At 47.3% G+C, this 27434-nt stretch overlaps 1 protein-coding gene across 1 annotated transcript in view; it reads right to left on the bottom strand.

Annotated features, from left to right (window-relative positions):
- gcgra (glucagon receptor a) overlaps positions 1–27434 on the bottom strand; it is a 94607-nt gene that overhangs the window by 28935 nt on the left and 38238 nt on the right. The window contains exons 2-5 of the mRNA XM_072558806.1: positions 11420–11577; positions 2596–2692; positions 859–966; positions 15–136 (exon numbers count right to left, since the gene is read on the bottom strand). Of these exons, the coding sequence (XP_072414907.1) occupies positions 15–136; positions 859–966; positions 2596–2692; positions 11420–11473 (381 nt within the window). The 5' untranslated portion in view covers positions 11474–11577. The remainder of the gene's footprint in view (positions 1–14; positions 137–858; positions 967–2595; positions 2693–11419; positions 11578–27434) is intronic.

The following is a 27434-nucleotide window of genomic DNA, read 5'->3' as shown; positions in this document are numbered from 1 at the left end:
ATCCGCACTCCTACCTGAGCTCGGTCATCCTTGGGGTCATCTTTGCATTGGCTACTGTCCCTCCAGGGCTGTCTAATGGAGTCCATCACCCAGTTACCGTCAGGTCCACACTTTCTGAACACAAAGCCATCCTGCACTGTAAAAGACAGAGACATTAATCACCTCCTTTACATTAAACACTGGTGACACCGGAAGAAGACTGGAAACTGTTTGAGCTTTAGGGAGATTTGAATAGGCTGGGGTTGTTTTCTTTGGAATGTCGGAGGCTGAGGGGTGACCTGATAGAGATTTATCAAATCATGGATAGGATAAATAGACAAAGTCTTTTCCCTGGGAAGGGGGAGCCCAGAACTAGAGGGCATAGGTTTAGGGTGAGAGGGGAAAGATATAAAAGAGACTTAAGGGACAACTTTTTCACGCGGAGGATGGTATGTGTATGGAATGAGCTGCCAGAAGAGGTGGTGGAGGCTGGAACACGCATCTGGATGGGAATATGAACAGGAAGGGTTTGGAGGGATATGGGCCGGGTGCTGGCAGGTGGGACTAGATTGGGTTGGGATATCTGGTCGGCGTGGACGGGTTGGACCGAAGGGTCTGTTTCCATAACATACATCTCTATGACTCTATGAGTTGATTAAATGGATAAGCTCACGAATCAGCCACAATGTTCTGCATTTTGTGTTCATGAGTGACCGGCTAGTGCAAGGAGAGTATCGCAAACTGCTACATGGGTGAGTTACTGAGAAACAAGGGCCTTTTTAGCACTGGATGGCTCTATATTGCTACAGCCCTGCTGCAAATCTATTTCACTTTTAAATCAAAGGATCTCACGGTACGTTCTCAGCGTAAGACTTTTACCTGTATTATACCAGGGTAAGTACCAGGGACAGGAGACATTCACAATGGTGTTTGGGAGACCGTCGGGCCAGCAGGCATACTTATCAAAGGTTCGGTTACACACCACACCTACCAAGAAAACACACAAGACAGAAGGTTTGCAGATGGAAGCTGATGTTAACTCAGGCCCCTGTTTCTGCTTTTCCCCCCCCACACCCCCCCATACCTTCGAATCTCTTACCTTCAGAACAAGATCGGTGCCCTGCTTGAAAATATTCAATGTTTTGGCCTCACCTGCTTCCTGCAGCACGTGGAAAAGTCAACGTGGAAACCTGAAGCAAGAGACCTTGACATTTGTAGGGGGCTGTTCATATCTTGGAAGGTGCTGTCTGAGGATCGTTGGTGAATTTCTGCAGCACATCCTGTAGATAGTACACACTGCTGCTACTGAGTGTCGGTGGTGGAGGGAGTGGGTGTTTGTGGATGTGATGCCAATCAAGCAGGGGCTGCTTTGTCCTGGATGGTGTCGAGCTTCTTGAGTGTTGTTGGAGCTGCACCCATCTAGGGCAAGTGGAGAGTATTCCATCACACTCCTGACTTGTGCCTTGTAGATGTGCTTTGTGGATATACTTTGTAGACTTAGGAGTGAGGAAGTGAGTTACTTGCTGCAGTATTCCTAGCCTCTGACTTGCTCCTGCAGCCACTGTATTTACTTGGCTGGTCTAGTCCAGGTTCTGGTCAATGGTAACCCCCAAGGATGTTGATTCAGTGGCCAATAATACAGATCCTCCCATGTTGAAGATAGTCATTGCCTGGTATTTGTGTGAACCCACTAGTTAGCTCAAGCCTGGATATTGTCTGGGGTCTTGCTGCATCTAGAAATGGACTGCTTCTGGTTGTGAGCAGCCATATTGGGTGCTAAACGTTGTGCAGTCGTCGATGAACTTGATCGAGGGTAGACTGATGTGATGGTTTGGGTTAGGTTTGTCCTGTTTCGTGTGGACTGGACATACCTGGGCAATTTTCCACATCATCGGGTGGATACCAGTGTTGTAACTGTACAGGAACAGCTTGGCCAAGGGTGCGGCCAGTTCTGGAGCACATGTCTTCGGTACAATTGCTGGAACGTTGTCAGGGCCCATAGCCTTTGCAGTATCCAGTGCATCCAAGTGTTCTTCAGATATCGTGTGGAGTGAATCGAATTGGCTGGAGACTGGTATCTGTGAACGCTGGGGACCACTGGAGGAGCCCAAGATGGATCATCCACTCGGCTGAAGATTGGTGCAAATGCTTCAAGCTGGTCTTTTATCCCAATGTGTGAAAGATCGGCAAGACACATAGCAACTACTGTAATCCAGTAATATAATCTTCGCATTAATTATTATTACCCTTCACAACAAATGATGCCAGCGATTCTGACGGTGGAAAAGGAGAATGCTGTGAAGGCTGTCACATTGGATGGAAACAGAGGGTGGAATCAAAGTGGGGCATGTATTCCCAAAGGGGGATTGTGGGGGGGCAGTTTAAGGAAATGGGGAAGGCTGGGCTATCCAGGCTGGGGAGGTGATGTGCACCATTAGGCTTTCATCATCCTGTAACAGCTCCTCCAGCCTCCACCCCTCCTCCCAGAGACACAAACCCAGGAGTCTCCTCCTGAGTCCTCAAACTATATCACAACCTCGGAGTTCAGGTTGGGGAGTGGGGCTGTTGGGGGAGGGAAAAGACTGGGGGTTGGGGGTGGAGGGGGGGTCATCTTACCTTTCGGCTGTGAGGTCCGGGACATGTTTCGGAAACATTCGTCGGAATATCTTTTCCACTTTTCCACTGTGTTCTCTAGGACTTCAACGGACGCTCCCTGGAAGACAGTAATGACAGCAGAAGATTGAAAATGGTTCCACACTCCGTGTACCTTCATATGGAAGTGAGAAAGGGCACAGAGGGTGAAAACAGTGAGGGGGGGTATGGGAGGATAACCCTCCCTCTGTCAGGTACCATTGACAGACTGAGTGAATAACCCTCCCACTGTCAGGTACATTGGCAGACTGGACCCAGTACATGTGTGGGCTCCTCAACACCATTCACACCCTTTTCCAACATCCTCCCATTCCTGTAAAAGACTCCCAAAGATAGTTAAATCCATTGTTCAGGTCTCTCATTCCCAGCTCACGGTGTTAATGGTGCTGTGAACAGGAGGGATGATATATGCTTGAGCAGGATTAGATGGTGACACGGTGGCTCAGTGGTTAGCACAGCTGCCTCACAGCACCAGAGACCCGGGTTCAATTCCTGCCTCGGGTGACTGTCTGTGTGGAGTTTGCACATTCTCCCCGTGTCTGCGTGGGTCACCTCCAGGTGCTCTGGTTTCCTCCCACAGTCCAAAGATGGATTGGCCATGGGAAATTGTCCGTAAGATACCTAGGCTAGGTGGATTGGCGATGAGAAACGCAGCAATGGGGTGGGTCTGGTTGGGATGCTCTTCGGAGGGTTAGTGTGGATTTGATGAGCTGAACAGCCTGCTTCCACACTGGAGGAGGTCTGTGGTTAAGCCAATCAAAGGAGTGACCAGGGGCTGTGAACTTAGCTGTCTGAACAATGTCAATGTGGTCTGGCTGTGTCATGTCACTGACAATATTTGAACAATTAATCAACTACCTGTGGGTAGTTTATTTAAAACAGTAAAACACTTTATAAGTTAAAAAGCAGACATTGCAGCAACATGTCAATTTCTATGTGCAACCTTATCCACTGTGAGCCAACAATTAGATGAGAAACCAAAGCATTATCATACTAAAGGTCCAAATTCATTGTGACATAATGATTTAATTAAATTAATGCTAACAAAATTGTGTACTGGCAAGTAAATGTTTAAAAACATTTAAATGTTAATGGTCTAGTTTTATTTATTCTGAAACTGATCAAACTCTGATTGTAATCAATTCTTTAATCTCATTGGTTTTTACTTAATTCCACTTATGAGCCTTTTTGGGTTTCACTTGGGCTCACATATGTCAATCTCCGTGAAACATTGTCCCATGTAAAGGTTGATCCTGCGACCTTTAGCCTAGAAAATTAGTCTCAAAAAATAAGACTTTTACACAAATCCATGCCGTACGTTCCTAGTGAGAGAATGGCTGTGGAGCGTTAGCCCTAAACACACGCCATGCTGAGGAACAACCTGGCAATAATTCCTGGGTTGGCCATCGTGCAGCCCTCAGGAACACACACTGGGAAAACAGGATCAGAGAATTCACTGACCATGGTCTGTCTAAAGGATTAATGTAGGCCTGATTGCGAACATGAAATAGTGAGAAAATCCAACACCGTGGATGATGACGTTAATCATGTAATTTTGCTGACAAATTGCTGCAATTTTGAGCTTTGAAATTATCGTTCACATCTGCTCAATTCTCCCAGACTGGTGGGTGTCTCAGGATGAGCAAATGCATTTTGTCTGTACCCAACAGGATGTCAAGTCAATCTGGATGGAAGGTTCACCAGGAGGGAGGTTAATGTTTTTGTTGTTAGGTGGGAACACGGAGCAGGAGTCGACCATCTGGCTCATTGAGCCTGCTCCACCATTCATTAAGATCATGGCTGATCTTCACACCGACATAGCAAGGTGGCATGGCGGATCAGTGGTTAGCACTGCTGCCTCACAGCATCAGGGACCTGGGTTTGATTCCAGTCTCGCACAGCTGTCTGTGTGGAGTTTGCACATTCTCCTGGTGCCTGCATGGGTTTCCCCCCACAGTGCAAAGATGTGCAGGTTAGGTGGGTCGGCCATGCTAAATCACCCATAGTGTGCCGGTTAGCAGTGGATTAGCCACGGGGAATGTAAGGTTATGGGGGTGGGGTGGGATGCTCTTTGGAGGGTTTTGTGGGCTGAATGGCCTGATCTGACACTGTAAGGACTTTATCCTTTTCCTGGACTTAGCTCCACTGACCCGCCCACTCTCCATAATCCATAATTCCTTTATTGGTCAAAAATCAATCACTTTGCCTATAAACATTCTACGTGGTAGCTTCATTAGGCAGGGATTTCCACAGATTCATAACCCTTTGGGTAAAGTAGTTCCTCCTCAACTCAGTCCGATATCTGTTCCCCCCCTTACTCTGAGGCTATACCCCTTTCCACTAGTTTCACCTGCCAATGCAGACAACCTCCCAGCTTCTATCTTATCCATTTCTTTACAATTTCAGCTGAAGGCAATGTTGGACAAATCAGTTCCCTGCAAGAAAGCTGGCTTGATAGATCATACTTCTTAATTTTGTTTGTAGCGAACGCGACTGAAAAATATGCACATGAGGCTGCAGATGTTCCTCAACAATAGAACACAGAACGAAACGAATGCAAAGAGCAAAACAAAGTTTCAAGTTATTTCCCAACACAATCCATCACAGGGACTCAAGGTCAGAGAAATTAGACACCAATCTCAACTCTAAGATTGGACCTAACTGATTGCCTCCTGGGTTTTTGCTTTGCCGGGGCCACGGAGATAATTTTGCGATTCCCAAGTCTGCAATCACGAACCCCTCACAATTCTGAAGGTTGAAGCGTTCTCAATTCTGACATATCAAAGACTCGATACAAGCATCCTTGGTGCAGTAGCTTCACAGAATGGAACTCAATTCCATTGCAAAGCAGTCACTTTGAAAAGCACGTGTGCTGGTTACTTACATTGATGGCATTCTTTAAGGTCGCACTGATATCAAGAGTCTACTTGATTCCTGATGAAGGGCTTATGCTCAAAACGTCGATTCTCCTGCTCCTTGGATGCTGCCTGACCTGTTATGCTTTTCCAGCAACACACTCCCGACTCTGATCTCCAGCTTAGGGCGGCATGGTGGCTCACAGCTCCAGGATCCCAGGTTCGATTCCAGCCTGAGGCGACTGTCTGTGTGGAGTTTGCACATTCTCCCCGTGTCTGCGTGGGTTTCCTCCGGGTGCTCCGGTTTCCTTCCACAGTCCAAAGATGTGCAGGTTAGGTGAATTGGCCATGCTAAATTGCCCGTAGTGTTAGGTGCATCATTCAGAGGGAAATGGGTCTGGGTGGGTTACTCTTCGGAGGGTCGGTGTGGACTTGTTGGGCTAAAGGGCCTGTTTCCACACTGTAGGGAATTTAATCTAATCTAATCTACAGTGTTCACTCTCTCCTATCAAGAGGTAAAATGCTGCCTGAACTGCTGTGCTCTTCCAGCACCACTAATCCAGATTCCTCTCCAAACATGAGCTTACTGTCAGTGTGGAATCAGCAGAGGTGTTGAATGTAAAATGCGACGTGTGTCTGTGCGTGTGCGAAATGTAGTCTGTTTTTTTAAATTTTATTTGCATTTAAAACTGTAACTTGGTGTCTTAAGTGGATTTATTCTGCTGCTTATCCTTTTTAATTTCAGATATTTGTACAACCTAAGAAAAATGTTAATATATTTGCAACTGAGTTTAATGATGTGTGTGAAAAGCATCAAGAATAAAATGTTTTGAAAACTTAAAAAGAACTCATTTCTTCTGATGTGACTGGTTTCCCTGAGCTGAACTGGGATTTAAAAAACCTAGCTTTCCCTGCTCATTGAAACTATTCTGTCTTTTCAACTGAACTCTGGAATTTTTCTAAACGGAAGTAAAAAAGAATATTGCGCTCTGAAGTTAAAACAAACCCAATAATGGTGTTAGTTTACTCTGCCAGTCATAATCTCCTCAGTATAAACATCTTATATATCAAGATTGCAGTGGGGGTGGTGGTGGAAGAGGGGATTGGTTTCCTCAGGTCCTGTTCTGGATCACTGTTACAGAATGACTTTCTGACCTTTTTAATTAAAAAAGACCTTCACAGAACTGGCCCAATTTATAAATATATCTATATTCTATACTGCCTTCGCCATACTGTCTCCCCAGTGTCCGAATGCATCAATGAAATAAGATGACAATAGGAAGTGATTTTTTCCCAGGCCAACATTAGGAGACCTGGTCAGACATTTTGAAGAACCTAGCCAATCATGTAATAGATTCCCTGACACAATTAGAGGCTGTTTGTTTTTTGTTTCTTTTTTATTTTCTTTCCCCATGACAAGGATTTGGGAAAACTGCTTCTTTAAGTGCTGATTAATGGACTAGGTAAAAACAAGGACTGCAGATGCTGGAAACCAGAGTCTAGATTAGAGTGGTGCTGGAAAAGCACAACAAGTCAGGCAGCATCCGAGGAGCAGGAAAATCAATGTTTTGGGCAAAAGCCCTTCACCAGGAATCTGATTCCTGTATTTTAATTCCATTCCACTGGAATTGGGGCATCCCAATGTCACGATAGGCATTATATTAATGTTATTTCTCTTTCATTGTCATGGTTTGCTTGCTAGCATTCCTGGAAAACTCCTGAAAATGCTTCATCCTGTCCACTGTGCTCTCTAAGTACGTGTTGTTTAGTTACTTCAGCTCTGTGAATTTGCCTTTCATTGCTGTATGTTAACTCTCAGCGCCAGGCCACAGGCAGTTGGCATCTGCTCCCTCGTCCTTTCGGAGTCTCCCTCCATTACCATGTCGACGCAGCAAGGTAGCTTTTGGCAAGAGCGAGAGGGCCCAAATCCCAGCAGGAGATCCGGGATGGGAGGGTGGGGAAGGGGGTGGGTAGAGTGACAACTTGAGGTGAGGAGGCAACATCTGTCTCTATTCAACCACGAGTCCTTGAGTGGCTGCGCTCTTCGAACTCTAACAAGGATTAACCCCCCCCCCGTAAGCCACATTTCCAACAATAACAGCAGCGTGCAATGGAAATGAAAAGGGAGACCCAGCCGCTGTGCCTGCGTTTCTCCAGCACCTTCTGCTCCTTTGGTTTCAGATTCCAGCATCTGCGGTCCAATGCTTACAACATCCAGGGACAGAGGGGAGACACTGAGCTTTATTCAGACGGTGCCTGTATTAGTTAGGGTCTCTTACCCACAGGTTACAGGACCACATCAATTAATCCCGGTGAGTTACCATACATATTGGTCTCAGTCTTTCTCTCCCATTGAGCCTGCTGTGCTTGGAAGAAAGCAATGAGTATTTCTGTGCTCCCATCACTGGCCCTGCTTGGTGTAGAGCGCTGCACTATCTGGGCCAGGCACAGTCGGCCTGCACTTCCTCTGCATTACTGACGTCCTGATGAGGAGAAACAGCGTACACTGAAATGGCCTTAAGCCCACTCAGTCAATGGAGGATAAATATTTCAAAACTCCACCATGATATATTGTACGCTGTCTAAATCGTTTAAACAAGATCACTGCAAACTGGGCAAATGTCCCAGTGAACACTTATCTGGGTCACTCAGGATTCTCTCCTTACAGAGGTGCCAGGCTTGATGCCTGTAATATTTGCCTCTGAGTCGAAAGCCAGTTAACGAGGCCCGTTAACTCTGAAACGTTGGTTCTGTGCAGATATCTGAACGGCCAAGACGTTGCCGAGATTTTTGGTCACTGTTTCAGCCCATGCAGCACTCCGAAGTAGAGCCACCGGACTGGAAACGTTAACACCGTTCCTCGCACCACAGATGCTGTCAGAGCCTGCTGAGTTTCTCCAGCACTGTGGATTGGTCCCGCGGGGTTTTGGTTTTGGAAACGCACTGAGGGAATGCGGACCCTGTCAGAGGGGCCGAGTTTTTTTTCCGATTGAGGAAATGAAACTTCTCTGGGTGGAACATAGAACAGTACAACACAGGAACAGGCCCTTTGGCCCACATGACACCAAATTAAAGTAATCCCTCTGCTTGCCCTAATCCATATCCCTCCTTTCCTTGCACATTCATGAGTTTTTCTAAAAGACCCTTAAATGCCCCTATCGTATCTGCCTCCACCACCACTCAGCACTGCGTTCCACACACACCTACCAATCTCTGTGTAAAAGACTTGCCCCTCACATCTCCTTTGAACTCTTCCCTCTCACCTTTAATACATGCCCCCTCACCCCCCCCTCAGAATTAGACATTTTACCTCTGAGGAGAAAAATTCTGACCATCAACCCTCCCTATGCAACCCATTATTGTATGGGTTTCTATCAAGGGGGGTTGTGGGGTGGTAGAGTGGGGTGGGGTGGTGGTGGAGGAGGGGTGGGATAGGGTGGTGAAGGGGGGCTGGTGGTGGGGTGGGGTGGTGGATGGGGAGGTGGGGTGTGGTGGGGGGTGGTGGAGGAGGGTAGGGTGGTGGTGGTGTGGGGGTAGTGGAGGGGGTTGATGGTGGGGGGGTTGGGGTGGTGATGGTGGAGGGGGTGTGAAGTGGTGGTTGTGGTGGGGGGGTGGGGGGGGAGTGGTGGGGTGGGGTGGTGGGGGGGTGGTGGAGGGGGGGTGGTGGGTTGGTGGTGGGGGCTTGGTAGTGGTGGTGGTGGGGCGGTGGGGGGGTGGTGAGGGGTGGTGTTGGGGGAGGGTTGGTGTTGGGGGAGTGGTGGTGGTGGGGGAGTACTGGGGGGTGTGGTGGTGGAGGGGGTGTGGGATGGGGTAGTGAAGGGGTCTGGTGGTGGGGGGGGTGGGGTGGTGGGGGGGTGTGTGGTGGTGGGGGTGTGTGTGGTTGAGGGAGTGGCGGTGGTGGGGGGGTGATGGTGGGGGTAGTGGTGGTGGGGGGGGTGTGTGATGGTGGGGAGTGTGATGGTGGGGGGGTGATGGTGGAGGGAGTGGTGGTGGTGGTGGGGTGTGGGGGTTGGTGGGGGAGAGTGGTGGGGGGGTGGTAGGTGGTGGTGGTGGTGGTGTTGGTGGGGGGGGTGATGGTGGTGGTGGGGGGGTGGTAGGTGGTGGTGTTGGGATGGTGGTGGTGGGGGGGGGTGATGGTGGTGGTGGGGGGGTGGTGGTGGGGCTGGTGCCCTCACCACCCCCACCATCACTACCACAACCACTGTCACCACCACAATCACTGCCATCACCACCAGCACTGCCATAATCGCGATCGCCATCACTGCCATCACCATCACCATCACCTTCTCCAGAATTAACTGGGGATCAACCAGTAGCTGTTGGGTTGACTGTCCAGTCAACCTTCTTCCCTTTTGCATGGTTTGCAATGACATGGATTGGATAACCAGGAGATAGGTAATGTTGAAGTGTAATGAACAGACCTTAATCAGGCGATGCTCTCTCATTACACTGACAATAGCTTTCTGAGTTCTCTATCCTCCAGGCTTTTCAAGTAAACCCTGAAAAAGTTTTCTCTCTGTATCTCTGAGTTGATTACATCAGAGGTGCAGGACACAGATCAGACCTCATGATGTATCAGTACCCAGAATCCTTTGAAAACTGTGGCCTTGTATAAAGAGCTGTAATTGTTTACTTTAAAGATAATTCCCACAAACACAGCTATCTGACCAATCTGCTCTTCAATCCCTTGATCAGCAGTTTTATTCTGAGCTTTACCTTTCAGAATCTCCTGTTATTGTAGATTCTATCTCTGCCTGCGTTTGTTACATCTATTTCTAACATTATTGATGTGGACAATCTTGGTCCAATCATTTACTTCCTTGCTGAGGCGTGTTGTAACATCTGTTTCTAGGAAGTACAGGAGGCTATTCAGCCCCTCCAGCCTATACTACCATTCAGTGAGGTTTTGATTGTTCATTCTATATCCCTGCCTTTGTCCCGAATGCCTCAATAACTGTGGTTTACAAAATTCTCTCTCAAACTCTGTCTTAGCACTAGTTATTGATCTAGCATCAATGACCATTTGTGGAGGGGAATTCCAAATGCCGACCGGGCTTTCCGAAAAGACCCACCTGGATCACTAATATCTGCCACCCTTACCAGCTCTGGCCTAGATGTGACTCCAGACCCACAGCAATGTGGTGAAATCTTAACTGCCCTCCGGGAAATCAGAAATGGGCAATAAATGTTGGCCTGGACAGTGACGCCCACATCCCATGAATGAATAAAACATTTGTAGCACCTTCCCTCCCAAAAGGTCTGGATCTAAGTTTTCCATTATTTCCCAAGTCAAAAAGTGTGGTGCTGGAAAAGCACAGTGGGTTAGGCTGCATCCGAGGAGCAAGAGAGTCGATGTTTCTGGCAAAAGCCCTTCATCAGGAATATGGGAGGTGGCCCAAGAGGGCTGAAAAATGGGATGTGGGGTGTGGGGCTGGGGAGTTGGGGGGGGGCGGATGTTGGAGGTAGCTGGGAATGCGACAGGTAGATGAAGGTGCAATTTCCTGAAGATGTTTCCTGATCCTGGATTTCCTAACAGGGGAAAAATAGCCTCTCTCAAATTACCCTAACGTGTTCCCTTTCAATAGCTCAAAAACTTTGATCAAATCACCGAATTTCAGGGAAGGCTGTGTTAACTCGCTTCATTATTTGATTCAACCTTTGCTCTCTGGTCAGTTATTATCGAGGTCAGTTTGATTATTTCCCCTTAGCTTTCCAAGATCGTTGAAATAAATGACCCACATCCAGAGAATGAACATTAAAGCAATAATCATTGACAGGTACTAATCACATATTTAAAGAGACTGTGTTAGCCTGACACTTGGTAAACACACATTGGAGGACCATTGTCAGACACAGCTCACTCAACACAGATGGAATCCACAGCAAGTGCTCATCAGGCAAGAGATGGTTTTGGACAAAGATGGCACCCTTACCTGAAAATTCATGGACAACGGTACAAGAAGAATAAGGAATCGTGCTTGTAACATGCCTCTGTAGTGCTGCCAAAATCATTGGTGCATCAGGGGGCGTCCTGTAACGTTCAGTGCCCACATGGACTGGCTGAGGGTATGGGAGCTGCTAACATAGCCACCTGAAACACAGGAACCACCAATCAATCAGTCAATCACATCAAACACCTAACCTAGAGTGAACGGCAGGAGCAACCAGCTGTGGACACACACAGATGTATACTGTCCTGTAACACACTGCTAGCAAAGTATTAATCCACACTGCAGGAGCAAATTACTGCTGATGCTGGGATCTGCTCTGAAAATCAAAAATGCTGGCTATCCCAGTAGGTCAGGCTGTATCCGTGGAGAGAGAGCAAGCTAATGTTTCGGCTCTTCATCAGAGCAGGTCTCAAAATGTTAGCTTGCTCTCTCCCCATGAATGCTGCCTGACCCACTGTGATCTCCAGCACTTTCTGTTTCCAGTAATAGTTTCCACTGACCTGAAATAGTGTTAGCAGAGCATTAATTTATACTAAACAGCAACATACTGTTAGCAAAGTGCCCATTTACACTGTACTGTAATGAGCCATTAGCAAAATATTCATTTAGATTGTACTGTGACACACTGTTAGCAAGGTACTAATTTAATGGATCAAATGTAGAGAACTTTAGTTATTCTTGGTCAGGATTGCGTCCTGCATTTGAGTGTCAGATTTAGGGGGAGTCTTCATAAATAAATTACAGTGAAGGGGAGATTGGGGCAGGCATTAACTGTGCAATTACATTTCAGCTTAGACAAAGGTCATTCAGCCCATCAATTCCAAACTGACTTGTTAGCTTTCCCAGAGACCAGCAGTACTGGGCTACCTTTCCTCACCTAGGAGAAAGTGAGGACTGCAGATGCTGGAGATCAGAGCTGAAAATGTGTTGCTGGAAAAGCACAGCAGGTCAGGCAGCATCCAAGGAACAGGAGAATCGACATTTCGGGCATCAGCCCTTCTTCAGGAATGAAAGACTGCATCAAATCAGAATTCGGCTAACTCACCCCGGCAACATTTACTAGTCCCTCACTTTCTCAAGCATCTACTGCTCTATTCTTCCTAGTTAACAACTTCACACTTTTTGACCTTAGAGTGTGTCAGTCATTTGCTTGTCCAAACACTGGACCAGTTTCTATCCCTTGCCATAGACCCTTTTGAAATATAGAAGATAGGTGCAGGAGGAGGCCATTCGGCCACTGGACCAGTTTCTATCCCTTGCCATTGACTCTTTTGAAATGTGGAAGATAGGTGCAGGAGGAGGCCATTCGGCCCAGCTGACCATCCAATTCAATAACCTAATCCTGCTTTCTCCCAATTATCTTTGATCCCATTCACCCCAAGTGTTATATCCAGCTGCAGTTTGAATACATTTGCCAGCATTAAGACAAAGGGAGAGAGGGGGAATTGGTGGCGGTTTAACCGGAGGGTCACTATGCCTCCAGGGGAAGGAGTTTTGAGAAGGAGATTCCTTCATGGTGACCCCAGTCAGTTGCGGGAATTGAACCCATGCTGTTGGCGACACTCTGTACCTCAAACCTAGCTGTCCAGCCAACTGAACTGACCAAACCCCTTAACAGCTGCATTGCTTCCTCCATGCCTTTAGAAATAGCCAATAAAATGGCAATGACGGTGTTACTCTTGCTCTCAATATGTAATCAACCAGATGCCAATGGCTACAATGGTCAGTCGAGTGTCGGTTATACCTGAGCTGCCAGCACATTTTACTGCAGGTGGTTTAGTCATTTAGTCATTTAGCCAGCTCACAATTAAAATACCCAACGGCACACAAGGCAGAAAGGATGGAGCCAGCTCCCAGGCCCAACTCCTTCTTGTTGGGAAGTTCATGGTCATATGCACAGAAACATGGGTCACTTGGTTTCAGCTCGAATCCAAAGTCCAAACCTCGCTCTCTGTCATTGTTTAGCTTCTGGAATGCGCACGCTTCTCTCTCTCTTGCTCGTTTATTTGTTCCAATTCCCTTCAGCTGCCCTTTAGGGCGAGTTGGTATCTTCCATCAGAGCTACCAGTTTGCTGAGCCAATGGTGACACTTGCTGTTGGGTCCCACCGTCATGTGACAGGAAAAGGGAGATTGGGCTAACGAGGTGAGGTTAAGGAAACCCTGAATTTGATGTGGAGAGGATGGATTATGAAACTATCTGCTAAACCAGTCACCAATGAGCTGACTCATATTCTGTAAACACTGCCATACAGCTTGGTCTCAGTTCTACAGAAAGTGGCAGGCAGGCTAAGGGTTTTTATACACAGAATCAAGCAAACAGGTGAAACAAAAGTACGCAGCACACAGAAACACTTCTTAAAAAATGTTTGCAACATGCCAGTCACTGACAAGGCCAGCATTTATCACAGATTCCTCTCCCCCCACCCTCTCCCCTTCCCCATCCCTCTCTCTCTCTCTCTCCCTGTCCCTCTCCCTCTCCCTATCCCTATCTCCCTTCCTCTTCCTGTCCCTCTCCCTGTTCCTCTCCCTTTCCCCCTCTCACTCTCTCTCCCTGACCCTCTCCCTCTCCCTGTCCCTTTCCCTCTCTCCCTGTCCCTCTCCCTCTCTCTGTCCCCCTCCCTCTCCCTGAACCTCTCCCTCTCCCTGAACCTCTCCCTCTCCCTGTCCCAATCCCTCTCCCTCTCTCCCTATCCCTATCCCTGTCCTTCTCCCTGTCTCACTCCCTTTCCCTGTCCCTCTACCTGTCCCTCTCCCTGTCCTTGTCCTTCTCCCTGTCTTTCTCTCTCTTCCTGTCCCTCTCCCACTCCCACTCCCTCTCCCTCTCTCTGAGGCAGGTGAGCACCTACTTTCTCCTTCAGTTGCGGATTGACACAATCAAGGAACTTGCATTTACACCAGGGCACGTCAAACAAAAGATAAGTATCAGTAAAGCCAGGCTAAACTGAGGATTATGAATCACTTCAGAGTCTGTCTGCACGGATTGATGCAGAAGGAGCAGCACGTGAGGTGTCCTGATGGGGCTAGAAAGATTAGCCAGTCCCAAGGTAACTACATTCTACCTGGACAATAACTATGAGTGTCCAGGTCGTGAACAGTCCCCATCTGTACTTCAGGAATAACAAATGCCCTGACATTGGCCGCACAAATTAGATGGTGTTGGGTATGGGGAAGTGGGTAACCTTTGAGTCTTTCAGTGTAAACTAAAGTCAGCTGGCCTTCCTCAGCTTGGCCAGGACTGTAACTCTGTACACTCAGGTTAGAGTGTAGATATATGGTAAGAGCCACGGGGTCGATGACGGAAGCAAATAGTTGCCAAGAAATCTGAAAGAAGACACAAAGTTTACACCTGTACACCAATGTCTGTAGGGTTACACATAAGGTTTGTAATGTGTGGCATTGCCACGTTCACTTGATCCCAAACTATTTGGTGAAATATGAAACTGGAGACTAATACTGGTCCTGACAGTAGGTACTGTGACAGGCTGCATCAGTACATTTGTCTATTCTTTACTGACTAACACAGCAGCCTCTCTTTACCCCATTTTAAATAAATTAGTTAGACCAACAAAACAGGAGATGGCAGCCCCTTATAAACAGGAGGTTTCAGAGCCCGGGTGTCTCTGGAGAAGGAGCACGCGATGTCCACCAACACCCTGGAGTTGTTCAGGGAGAGGTGGGCGCCGCAGGGAGTGGAGTGTTTTATTTCCCCCTTCAACTCTATTTTGATTTAATCCTTGCCCTTGCCCTTGCCCTCCCCCTCACTGTTTGATCACACAGCATTGCCCTTTGAGGTGAAGGGCACTGCTTGTCACTGACGACTTGGATGTTACCTTTCTTCCTGCTGGTGGGAATTGAATGGAGATTTGTGCACCTTGTGTCTCTCACTGTGTCTCACACCTGCACACACACAACATGGGTGCTGGGGATAATATAAGCACTACCGCAGTTAGGTGGTAGTGTGGAGGTAAAAGGAAGAAAAAAAACAAAAACATATATATTAGAGTCTCTCCAGTTTAGGGCACTGACTCGGAAGGAAAAAAGAAAAAAGATTAAACAGGAGGTTTCCCCCAAGACAAACAATTACTCAGATGAAACCCCAGCCTCTCTTTGTATATGGTTCTAGTACCTCAGTACACAACACTCTTCACAAATATAACTGACATACGTGTACATATGTGGTGAATGGGCTCTAGTGGCACAGTGGTAGTGTCTGGACCTCTGATCTAGGAGACCTAGATTCAAGTCCAACCCACTTCAGAGTTAAGTCACAACATGTAATCTCTGAACAGGGGTTGACTAATAGCCTCGATGGTATGTAGCATTGCCAAAGTCGGTGAGGTGTCGCATCAGGCTCTGGTAGCGTCTCTTCCTCTGGGTCAGAAGACCCGAGCCCAAGTCCCATCTGCGAGTGGTATCACAACATCTCAGGTCGGAAAATATCTGGAATGTGCAACATTACCAATGTGCAGTTTCTGTAACAGAAGTTGCTAGAGAAGCTCAGCGGGTCTGGCAGCATCAGTGGAGAGAAATCAAGAGTTAACATTTCACCGAGTGACCCTTTCTTCAGATCTTCCAGCAATTTCCGGCTTTGTTTCTAAGTGATAGCATTCGCAATCCTGCCGGGGTTTTATTGCCAAGTTTCTGTCTAGAGGTGACTAAAAAATTGATAACCTTAAAATGGGAAAAGGAAAGGGTAGGGATCAGAAACCAAGATAGGAAAGGAGCTATAAAGGCAGAGCAGAGCTTGTTAACTGACGCCAATCCCCATAAACAAAGCAGGTGGGAGCTGACACCAGTGTTACAGGAACACAATATCGAGATATGTAGATCAGAGACTTGGGGACAGTGAGGACTGCAGATGCTGGAAGGCAAAAGTGGGCACTGCAGTTGCTGGAGATTAGAGTCAAGATTAGAGTGGTGCTGGAAAAGCATGGCATGTCAGGCAGCATCCAAGGAGCAGGAGAATCGACGTTTCGGGCAAAAGCCCTTCATCAGGAATGCTGGATTCCAGTGGATGCTGGAATTCAGGTGCTCCTTGGATGCTGTCTGACCTGCTATGCTTTTCCAGCCTCACATTTAGTGTGGCACAGTGGCTCAGTGGTTAGCACTGCTGCCTCACAGCACCAGGGTCCCAGGTTTGATTCCAGCCTTGTGCGACTGTGTGTGTGTGTGTGTGGAGTTTGTAATTCTCCCTGTGTCTGCGTGGGTGTGCTCCTGTTTCCTCCACAGTCACAAAGATGTGCAGGCCAGGTGAAGTGGCCATGCCAAATTGCCCGTAGTGTTAGGTGCATTAGTCAGAGGGAAATGGGGCTGTGTGGGTTACTCTCTGGAGGGTCGGCGTGGACTGTTTGGGCCGAGGGCTTATTTCCACACTGTAGGTAATCTAATCTGTTGACTGTGGATCAGTGAAATTGGTGGCAAAGGCAAAATCACCATCACAGGAAAGTTTCATTTTCACCTAGACCGTCTAATGCTCAGCATATCGCAATAGGTTTCTCCAATGTTTCCGGATCCACCTTCTCATAAAATGTGTTAGGATTGATATGGGACCTGGTACGGTGTAACCAATCTGAACGAATGAGTAAACTGACAGGAAGTGAGCATCTGGTGAACAGAGACCATGAGACGATGGAGTGTAAGGCTGAGTTTGAGAAGGAGAAAGATCACATGTGATCCAAGGTTATAAAGTTAACCTCAGGGAGGTTGACTTTCACAGAACGCTGCAGAAGCTGAACACCTTAAACTGCATCAAAGTGTCAGCTGCACACCTTCAGGGAAAACTGAGAGGTATCCAATGCAAATACCTCCCCTTCCTGAGTAAAGCCTTGACTTAGAAAGTCTAGCTATCACAGCCAGTATTGGAGATAAGAGGCAGCATAAAGCTAAAATACCAAGGAAAGTGATGATTCAACAGACTGGGAGGAAAAGGATGATCAAACTAATTAGCAGGTGAATGACTAATTCATAAAGAGAAGAGAAATATTGAAAAGCATAAAGGATACACTAGTATCAGAACTGCAAATAAGGACTCGGTGAAACAAATGAGTAATGTGAAGGCTGGTAGTGGAATTTTATATGTACTTGAAGAGTAAGAGAAATCCTTAGGGAAAAGTGAACCCTTTAAAAACAGACACAGATAGCGTCATAGGCAAACTGGTCACCAGGCAGTGTTACCAATTCAGTGTTCATAATTCAGTGGGTGGCAACTAATACTGGCTTTGTCCCACGTCCCAAGAAAGGTATTCTTTAAAAGGTTATCTTTTAAATATGATTTGGAGATGCCAGTGTTGGACTGGGGTGTACAAAGTTATAACCTGGTGTACAACACCAGGTTATAGTCCAACAGGTTTAATTGGAAGCACTAGCTTTCGGAGAGCTGCTCCTTCATCAGGTGTTTGTGGAGGGCTTCTTTTGAATAGCCCTGATGAAAGGGTCTGACCTGAAACGTCATCCCCCTCTTCCTGTGATGCTACTTAATCTGCTGGGATTCTCCAGCTCCACACTTTACCCGCTCTGATCTCCTGCAGTTCTCACTCTCTCCCACTCCGTTAAAATGTCGAACAATTCGAGGGGACATTGGGACCTCGGATAAAAAAATATCTCCAGGCGGTATCTTGGCTCTGTCAGCTGGATCACATTGGCTAGCATTCTGAGTTTGGAAGGAATAAAAATAGAAATTGCTGGAGAAACTCAGCAGGTCTGGCAGCAGCCGTGAAGAGAAAACGTAACGTTTCGAGTCCAGTGACCCTTCTTTGGAACTGAGAGCAGCTGGGAAACAGCAGTGTTTAAGGTGATGATGGCGGTGGCAGTTGTGGGTGGGGTGGGGAAGGGGTGGGGGGGGGGGGGTGGAGATTCAGAGAAGGAGAGACAGAGAAGGGGTGGGCTGGCCGAGGATTGTTGAGAGTAAGCCAGGGAAGAAGAGAAGCTAGATAGTTGATAATAGGGACTATGAGGAGATGAAACAGGGTTATACAGTGAATTGAGTTGCACAGCTCAGAAACTTTGGTCCAACTCATCCATGTCAACCAGATATCCTAACCTCATCTAGTCCCATTTCCAAGCACTTAGCCCATATCCTTCTAAACCCTTCTTATTCATATACCCATCCAGCTGCCTGTTTAAGTGTTGTAATTGTACCAGCCTCCAACACTTCCTCTGGCAGCTCATTCCATACATACACTCTGTCTCTACCCCATGGGGTAATGGGATCTCAATTCACCTTCTCTCTCTATCCCAGGGGCTACAGGACTACATTCACCCTCTTTGCATGAAAAAGTTGCCTCTTATGTCCCTTTTAAATCTTTCCTCTCTCACCCTAAACCTGTGCTCTCTACTTTGGGACTCCCCCATCCCAGGGAAAATACTTTGTCTATTTATCCTCTCATGATTTTATAGACCTCCAGCCTCTGATGCTCCAGGGAAAACAGCTCCAGCCTATTCGACCTCTCCCTAGAGCAACATCTTTGTAAATCTTTTCTGAACCCTTTCAAGTTTCACAACATCTGTCCTGTGGCAGAGAGACTAGAATTGAATGCAGTATTCCAATAGTGGCCTAACCAATGTCCTGTATTGTCGCAACAGGATTGACATCAGCTGTGCTAAAAGCCAAGTGCAGGAGCTGGGTATGGGATAGGTCAGAGATGGAAGAGATGTTCATGTTCTGAAATTGTTAAACTCAGTGTTAACTCCTCTATTTGGTGCGGTGGATGCCAACAATGGTCATTCTTTAGATAACAATAGTAAAGCTTTAACTGATATGAAGTGATCGATAGCAGTTGATTAATGAGAAATAACTGTCAATCCGCATCACACAACAATGCATTCATTTAGCACAAAAATCAATACTAGCATTGTACTGTGGTTCGCCATTGTAAGTTATGGGGATACCCAAACAATTAAAAAGGTTCCCAAGCTCTCATTAGTTTGCAGCATTTGCAGTATGTTCTTCTGCAGAAATGAAATGAAGGAACAGGCACTGAAATGGAAGGAAGTTTTGGCTCTTCCCTTACCCCAGGGGTAATGGGACCTCATCCCACCCTCTCACTCTACCCCAGGGGCAATTGGACCTCATCCCACCATCTCTCTCTACCCCAGGGCAATAGAACCTCAATTCACCCTCTTTTCCTTCATGCAACAGTGTGTGTCCCTCCACTTGCTACCCTGTAGGAGGGGTAAACTCTTGAGAGAGTGTGGCCCGAGTTCACGGCTCTCCAGGGCAGAGTTCCTGATGCTCTAACTCTCCAGTCTGTTTACCTGGCTGAGCTATTGGGGTCAGCTCCCATTCTGTTCCATACAGCTGACTGGGTCAAGTGGCAATTGATGGCTGTGTTAAGTTGTGTACATTACTGCGCTGCTTTTCAACAGGATGAAGTGCAGGCTGTGAGTGTAAGGCAGCGAGCTTGTCAAATAAGTCCACTTGGTTGTCACTTTGAAATCTCCTCCTCAGACAGCACGAGCCGAGAGCAAAGAGGGGAAGGAATCTTTGCCTGTGATTGTGGGGGGGTGGGTCAGACAGGCAGTGATGGATGGTGACTCACTCTGACTGAAATAGCCCCAGCCTTTCACAGAAGAGAGGATCAGAGGACAGAACAGTGAGGCACCACCCTGTAGATCTCCAGCTGGAATCCATCTCTGCTATCTACCCTGAGGAGAATGGTCTGCAGTTTCACAGAGTGATCAGAGTCGGGGAGGTGTGGGGGGAGGGTGGGGGCAAACTTGAAGCAATAGCTTGTGTTGGGGAACCTAAAGACCCCATTTATATGTTCTGACCCATCTGTTCGGGAAAGGTATCACGCCCTTATGGAGCAGATGGGACTTGAACGCAGACCCTCCTGGCTCAGAGATTGGGACACTCACTCAAGAAAGGGAGGGCGAGAGCAGAGCACTGAGCCGCACCGAAAACAGAAACTGCTGGAAAAGCTCAGCAGGTCTGGCAGCATCTGTGGAGAGAAATCAGAGTTGACATTTCAGGTCGAGTGACCCTTCCTCAGAACTGATGGGAGGTAGGAAAGGATTGGTTTGTATGTGGAAGATGGGGTGGGGGGCAGGCAGGGGGTAAGGAGTAAATGAAAGGTGGAGTTACAGTCCCAAGAAAGAGAAGAAAACTTAGACAGATAAAGGAATAGATAACGATCTGGCTGGGAGGGTGAGTAGCTATTCATGGGGACTGTTAGTGGCCACCAATGGGTGACTGAATCCACTTGTGAAGAAAGAGACAAACTCGCCTGAGGAATGTCTGAAGGTTTCAGGCGGAGTCACTCTCAGGATTTGGTCAGTGACAAACAAAAATAGAGAGAGAGAGAGAGAGAGAGAGACAGAAACTAGGAGGGGGGAGTAGGCCAATCAGCCCATCAAGCCTAATCCCCCATTCAATATGCTGACAGCTGATCCTCTATCTCAATGGCATAATCCTGCTTTCCCCCCGGACCCTCTAAACATTGATCTGTTTCTTAGCCTCCAAGGTCTTCCCTGGTTGAGAATTCCACAGGTTCAAGAGCCAGACATTGACCCAGCCATCATACATTCTCGTGACTGTATCACCGGGTTAGATGCCACATGTAATCAGTCAGAGCTCCTACATCACCAATCTTTCATAGAATCATTGCATGGTTACATTGTGGAAAGTGGAACCTTTGGCCCATTGTTTCTATGCTAGCTCTCTGAGAGAGTGTCTCAGCTAAAGACACTCACCTGCCTTTTAACACTGCAGCATTTTTGCCTTCATGTAAGGATCCAATTTCCTTTTGAAACCCTTGATCGAACCTGCCACCGCCACACTGACAGGGCCCAAATACTTTCCCTCATGTTTCACTTCTCTTGCCACTTGCAATAAATTGGCATCCTCTGATAATCCTTCTGTCCATCTGGACAGCTTCTCCCCAGTAACTCCGTGTGGACCCCTAATGATTTTGAATATCTCTGTCAAATCTCCTCTAAACCTTCTGTTCTCTAAGAACAGTCCCAACTTCACGATTCTATCTGTGGAATTGAGGTCTCTTATCTCCAGACCTACTCTTGTCAGTCTTTTCTGTGTCCTCTCCCTCAGTTCTGTGTGAAAATGGCTGCCTGAATGTTAGTTCTCAAGTCTGACAGTGGGTGTTTATGCAGCCCTCTCCTCATCTTAGCCTACCATCAAACCCTCGATTCCTTGCTCCCTTATCCACTTCTGGTAAATGCTACCCACTCTAAACATTTCTTGTGGTAATGAATTCCAAATTCAACCAACTCACCGGGTAAAGACATTTCTGCAATACTTTATTGGACTATTAGTAGCGACCTCTTACTTTTGAGGTCTTGTGGGGTCAGTGGGTAGAGTGCAACCTCGAGTCAAATAGTGAGAGAGACACAGCATGGAAACAGTGTCTATGTCAACCATAATCCCAGACTAAACTAGTCCTGCCTGCCTCCTCCTGGCCCCTATCCCTCCAAACCTTCCTGATTCATTAATTTATCCAAATGTATTTTAAATGCTGTAACTGTAGCTGCCTCCAACACCTCCTCTGGCAGCTCATTCCACGCACGAACCACTCTCTGCGTAAAAAAAAAAGTTACCCCTTCACATCCTTTCTAAACCTTTCTCCTCTCACCCTAAAAATTTGCCCCCTAGTTTTGAACTCCCCCACCCTAGGGAAAAGACCCTCATCATTTACCTTATCCATGCCCCTCATGATTTTATAAACCTCAACATGGTCATCCCTCAACTTCCCGCACTGCAGTGAAAATGTCCCAGTCTATTTTTATATCTCATACTGTCCATTCCCAGGAACATGCTCGCGAGTTTAATAATGTCCTTCCTATAACAGGGTGACCAGAACTGCACACGGCCCTCCAGGATAGGGCCTCACCAGTGTCCTGTACAACATGACGGCCTAACTCCTACACTCAAAGGTCTGAGCAACCAGACGCTGTAAGCTCCAGTCCCATGGGTTGGGGAGGGGTAGTCTTCAGAGGGTCAGTATAGACCTATTGGGCCAAATGGCCTGTTTCTGTACCTGAAGGGATTCTATTGACAAATATATATTTTGCTTTGATTATCCAAATTAACAGCATTCAACAAAACCGCTTACTCACTCTAAACATAGTCTGTCCTTTCCCTTCCTTAACATGACAAAATGTCAGAGAGTTGTAGTCTACCGCCTTGAGGGAGAAATCCCATTGGCAAACTACGTTAGAACTTCTGATCCTGATTATTGCTGCTCTGACACTATGTCACAGTTAGCAATATTCTGGCCAACTGGATCAGTGAATGAGCTCCCTATTTCTTTATGGAGAAAATAAAGACATAAATACAGCACCATTGGAAGAAGTGGACTGGATTTATCCTTAACCATAAATAATGGAGACAGAAAGCTAAAAACCGATGACAAATTAATCTTGGCACAAACCCAGGTCTATTTTGGAGTTTTACTGGCAATGAATGATCTCAGCTCTGTCTCAGACTTTCAAATTATAATCTATTAATGTGTCATAGAGTCATGCAGCATGGAAACAGACCCTTCGGACCAACCAGTCCATGCCAAATATAATCCCAAACTGAACCAGTCCCACCTGCCTGCTCTTAGCCCATATCCCTCCAAACCTTTCCTATTCATGCATCCAAAATGTCTTCAAAATGTTGTAATTGTACCCACATCTCCAAAGAAAATCAATAAAAATGTATCTTGAAATTATTTACAAAATAATGCAATGTGAGGTCCAAAAGCTGCACCCTGAGGTTAAAAGCTCCATTATTTTTTTCCTATGAATTAATAGGAGCTCTGAACACTGTCTTTCCAAGTTGATCACTGTGCACTCTGCCGTTAGACAGATGAACCCTCCTTGTGTAATTACGTTGCTGAAGGGTTTAATGTTCACGTTACATTGGCTGCACCCACTCTCCGAATATCTCTTACAAACACTGTCTGGGGATGGACAGGAATGGTTTGACTGCAGCTTTTCGAGGGAGCAGATGTATCTTACACTCAGCACTTCCAAGATAATGTGCTCAAGTAGTTGCTCTGTTAACTGAATGGAATTGAATTATATTTAGTTTCTTGTCGCATGGACTCACATGAGCTCAGTGAAAAGTTTACAAATCGCCCCTTACGGCGTCATCCTTAGGTACAAAGGTACTGAGGGACAGATTCTTGGTACAAACCAGAAAAAATAAAGAAAACAAAGTTAAAAAGTTAAACATTACAGTTTATCTTACTAAAGAAATAGAAAAACAAAGAAACACAGTTCATCAATACAGACAATAACTGCCTGGCCATGCTGGGGTTGCACCCCTCACAGGGGTCTGACAGACAGCAAACCACCCCCCCCCACCTGACTTCGGGCTCAATCATGCCCACTGACTCCCAGCCCCACCCTTACTGACTCCCTGCTACCCCCTCCCACCCACACAGCCCCCTCACAACCCCACACACACTGCTTCCCTGCTGCCCCCTCCCACCCACACAATCCCCTACCGCACACCCTCCCCCCACGCCCTGCGGCCCCCTCTCAACCCCATATACACTCCCCCACTGCCCACTCCTCACTCCCACCAACACCCCCACCCCCACCACCCCCTGCTGCCCATTCTCACCTACACTTCCCCCCCAATGACCCCTCCCAACCCCACACACACTGCCTCCCTGCTGCCCCCTCCCACCCACACAGTCCCCTCCCAACCCCACACACACCACCCCCCGCTGCCCCCTCCCACACCCACACACACCGCCCCCCCGCTGCCCCCTCCCACACCCACACACACCACCCCCCATTCCCCCCTCCCACACCCCCACCCTGGCTGCCCCCTCAGAGAGAATTAATTTTCCACGAGAATACCATGAAGCTAGGAAGAAAGAAACCATTTCTTTCAAAGCGGACTGACTGTTGTTCGTCCCCTCACCCAGTTTAAGTTGTTGTGACAGACTGGCCCAGGGCCAAAGTAATATCATGGTGAATGAAGGCACAAGTGTCCTGGCAACGAGAGCACACGGACAACTGTCCCCTGGCACCTGGCCGTTTGGCATCAAGAGTTATACTGATCAAACAGGGGCCTCTCTCAGCATCTCTGCTGGCTTCAGGTTGACAGCTGGCTCACATACAGTTAACACTGATACCTCACTCAGTGATACACTGAGATAATGGCCATCAGGCTGCTTTATTCATCATGATCACATTAACAGGCATTCACAGCCTCACGATTCAATGGGGTTTGAGGACTTTGGGTCTGTACTCAATGGAGTTGAGAAGGATAAGCGTGGATCTGATTGACATGTACAGGATACTGAGAGGCCTAGATAGATGGGACATGGAGCAGATGTTTCCATCACCGGGAGAGACTAGGACCTGAGGGCACAGTCTCAGTGTGAAGGGAGATGAGGGGGAATTTCTTCAGCCAGGAGTGGGGAATCTGTGGAACTCATTGTTACAGGGGGCTGTGGAGGCCTAGTCACTGAGTGTATTTAAGACAGAGATTGAGAAGTTCTTGATTGGTGAGGGGATCAAAGGTTACAGGGAGAAGGCAGGAGAATGGGGTTGAGAAACCATTCAGCCACAGTCGAATGGTGATGCAGAATCAACAGGCAGAATGACCTTATGGGATTTTCACGTTTAAAGCAACCTGCTTCATTAGCACTATATCCACTCCCTCCACACCCGACGTTCAGTACCAGCAGTGCTTACCACCGACAATATGCCCTGCAGAAATTCACCTGACCTGCACCTTCCAAACCCCTGACCACTCACATCAAGAAGGACAAGGGCAGCAGATACATGGGAACACTTGAAGAGTCACCGAACCCAAAACATTAACTCTGGTTTCTCTCCACAGGTGCTGCCAGACCTGCTGAGCTTTGGCAGCAACTTCTGTTTGTTTCTGATTTACAGCAGCTGCAGTTCCTTCTTTTTTTTATATAGAGAGGTGGAAATGACAAGGCACTGGCAGTGGCCTTTTGTGAAAATACCACAATAAAACACCCAGTATTATAGCTGTAGTTACACATCCTTTGATACTGAAGGTCAAGCTCTGTTTTTGCTTATTATTTCACCCAATCGGTTTAAAACTCTTAAAGGACCAATTCCTTCCACACAGTTTACAAAGATTAGCTACAGGAAAATGTTCTACCTTGGGCCTACTTCACTCATGGACCATGTGTCAGTCAGAATCCCAGGCCTCCTCCTCCAACTCACAATCTTATCCCTTTAAGACTATTCCTGCTTTCGAATGGCGGCTCTTTGACATGGGAAAGAGAAAGATTTCCTTTTATGTTCGCAAGACATTTGACAACATTGTCAGCTTTTGTTCAAGTTTGCATGGGAGGATAAACAGTAAATTAGTCTTCGATAGTAAAAGCTCATTAATCACCCGCATACTACCTTGTCATTCTGACTTTCGAGCTATATTTAGTCAAAGCACTTTGGGACCCAGTGAAGAAGCCTAGAAGCTCACAGCTGACGACCTTAACCCGTTCGTCAACCACTACAGCGTGACAACGTTTTCCACACATCCATCTTCCAGTCTTCCGCCATCTCATTCCCAGCTCCTAGTCTTCCTCTCCCAGTCTCTGATCCTCCCAGCACCCCTTTCCTGGTCTCCCACCCTCCCCTCCCTCCCTATCCAAGTTTCTCTCCCTCCCTCCCTCCCAGTCTCTCTCTCTCTCTCTCTCTCTCTCTTCCCCACCCCTCCTCCCCTCCCTCCCTCTCTTGGTCTCCCTCCTTCACTCCCTTACCTGGTTTGCTCCTCTCTATCTCTCATCTGGTTTCTCTCTCTCTCTTACCCTTGCTTGATATCTTCCCTCTCTCACCTGTTCTCTCTTCCTCTCTCACCTGCTCTCCCTCCCTCACCTGGTCTACCTCTCACCCTCCCTCCCTCATCTGGTCTCTTCTCTCACGCCCTCCCTCCCTCACCTGGTTTCTCTCGCTCCCTTGCCAAGTCTCCCTCTCTCCCTCCCTCACCTGGTCTCTCCTCTCTCTCTCCCTCCATCTCCTGATCTCCCTCTCTCCCTCCCTCTCCTGGTTTCCTGCCATTCTTCACTTCCTGCCTATTGAAGATAAAAGAGAGAAATGTTCAGCTGGTCTCCATTCCCTCGTCCATTTTCCTCCAAACATTGGCACTGCAATTCTTTGAACCATCCCGAACCTTGTTCTCCAGTTCATTCTAATCACTGCAGACTGAAAAGTTGCAAGGTTGACCCCAGAGAGGAGTGGATTCCAGGAATGGATTGACAGGCTGTGTCACTTAGAACAAAAAAAAACAAACAGAGATCTTCCAAATGATGTATGGTTTTGATCGAGTGGATACAATGTCTACTATTGTGAGGAAAAGAAGCTGTGAAATAAGATAGCTCCTGAGGAATCCAGCAGGAATTGAGGAGAAATGTCATCCTGCCAGGAGTGGTGAATGTACCAAATGGGTAAAAATGGCTACTTGGATGCTGCCTGAACTGCTGTGCTCTTCCAGCACCACTAATCCAGAATCTGGTTTCCAGCATGTGCAGTCATTGTTTTTACTGAGTTGATTTTAACCCTACTGCGAATCCTCTTGCAAGGATGCCTGCCTTGAAGAAGTTTTCATCCTCTCAGAATCGCAGGGAGTCCCTCTCCCACTGCAACTCCCAGGTCATTTCCTCTGCCCTGAAGCTCTTCAACCATGTCGTGACTCTAAGCTACTTTCTCCCCACCCCCACCATCCTCTAGCTTATCTATCCACGCTTCAGGCTCACTGCCTTTATTCCTGATGAAGGGCTTTTGCCCGAAACGTCGATTTCGAAGCTACTTGGATGCTGCCTGAACTGCTGTGCTCTTCCAGCACCACTAATCCAGAAATGTATCAAATGGGGCTATCACAGAGAGGGGCTGAAGTTAGTATGCCACAAGACCAGAAGGAGCAGAATTCGGCCATTCTGCCCACTGGCTCTGGTTCTCGACCCCATTCTCCTGTCTTCTCTCCATAACCTTTGACCCCTAATCAGCAACCTAAATATCTCAGGCTCAAATACACTCAATGACTTGGCTCCTTCAGCTCTC

This window comes from Chiloscyllium punctatum, chromosome 39 (assembly GCF_047496795.1).
Source record: "Chiloscyllium punctatum isolate Juve2018m chromosome 39, sChiPun1.3, whole genome shotgun sequence".
NCBI classification, from domain to species: domain Eukaryota; kingdom Metazoa; phylum Chordata; class Chondrichthyes; order Orectolobiformes; family Hemiscylliidae; genus Chiloscyllium; species Chiloscyllium punctatum.
The sequence above is the reverse complement of the archived record's forward strand: the minus strand, read 5'-3'. Positions and strand labels throughout refer to the sequence as shown.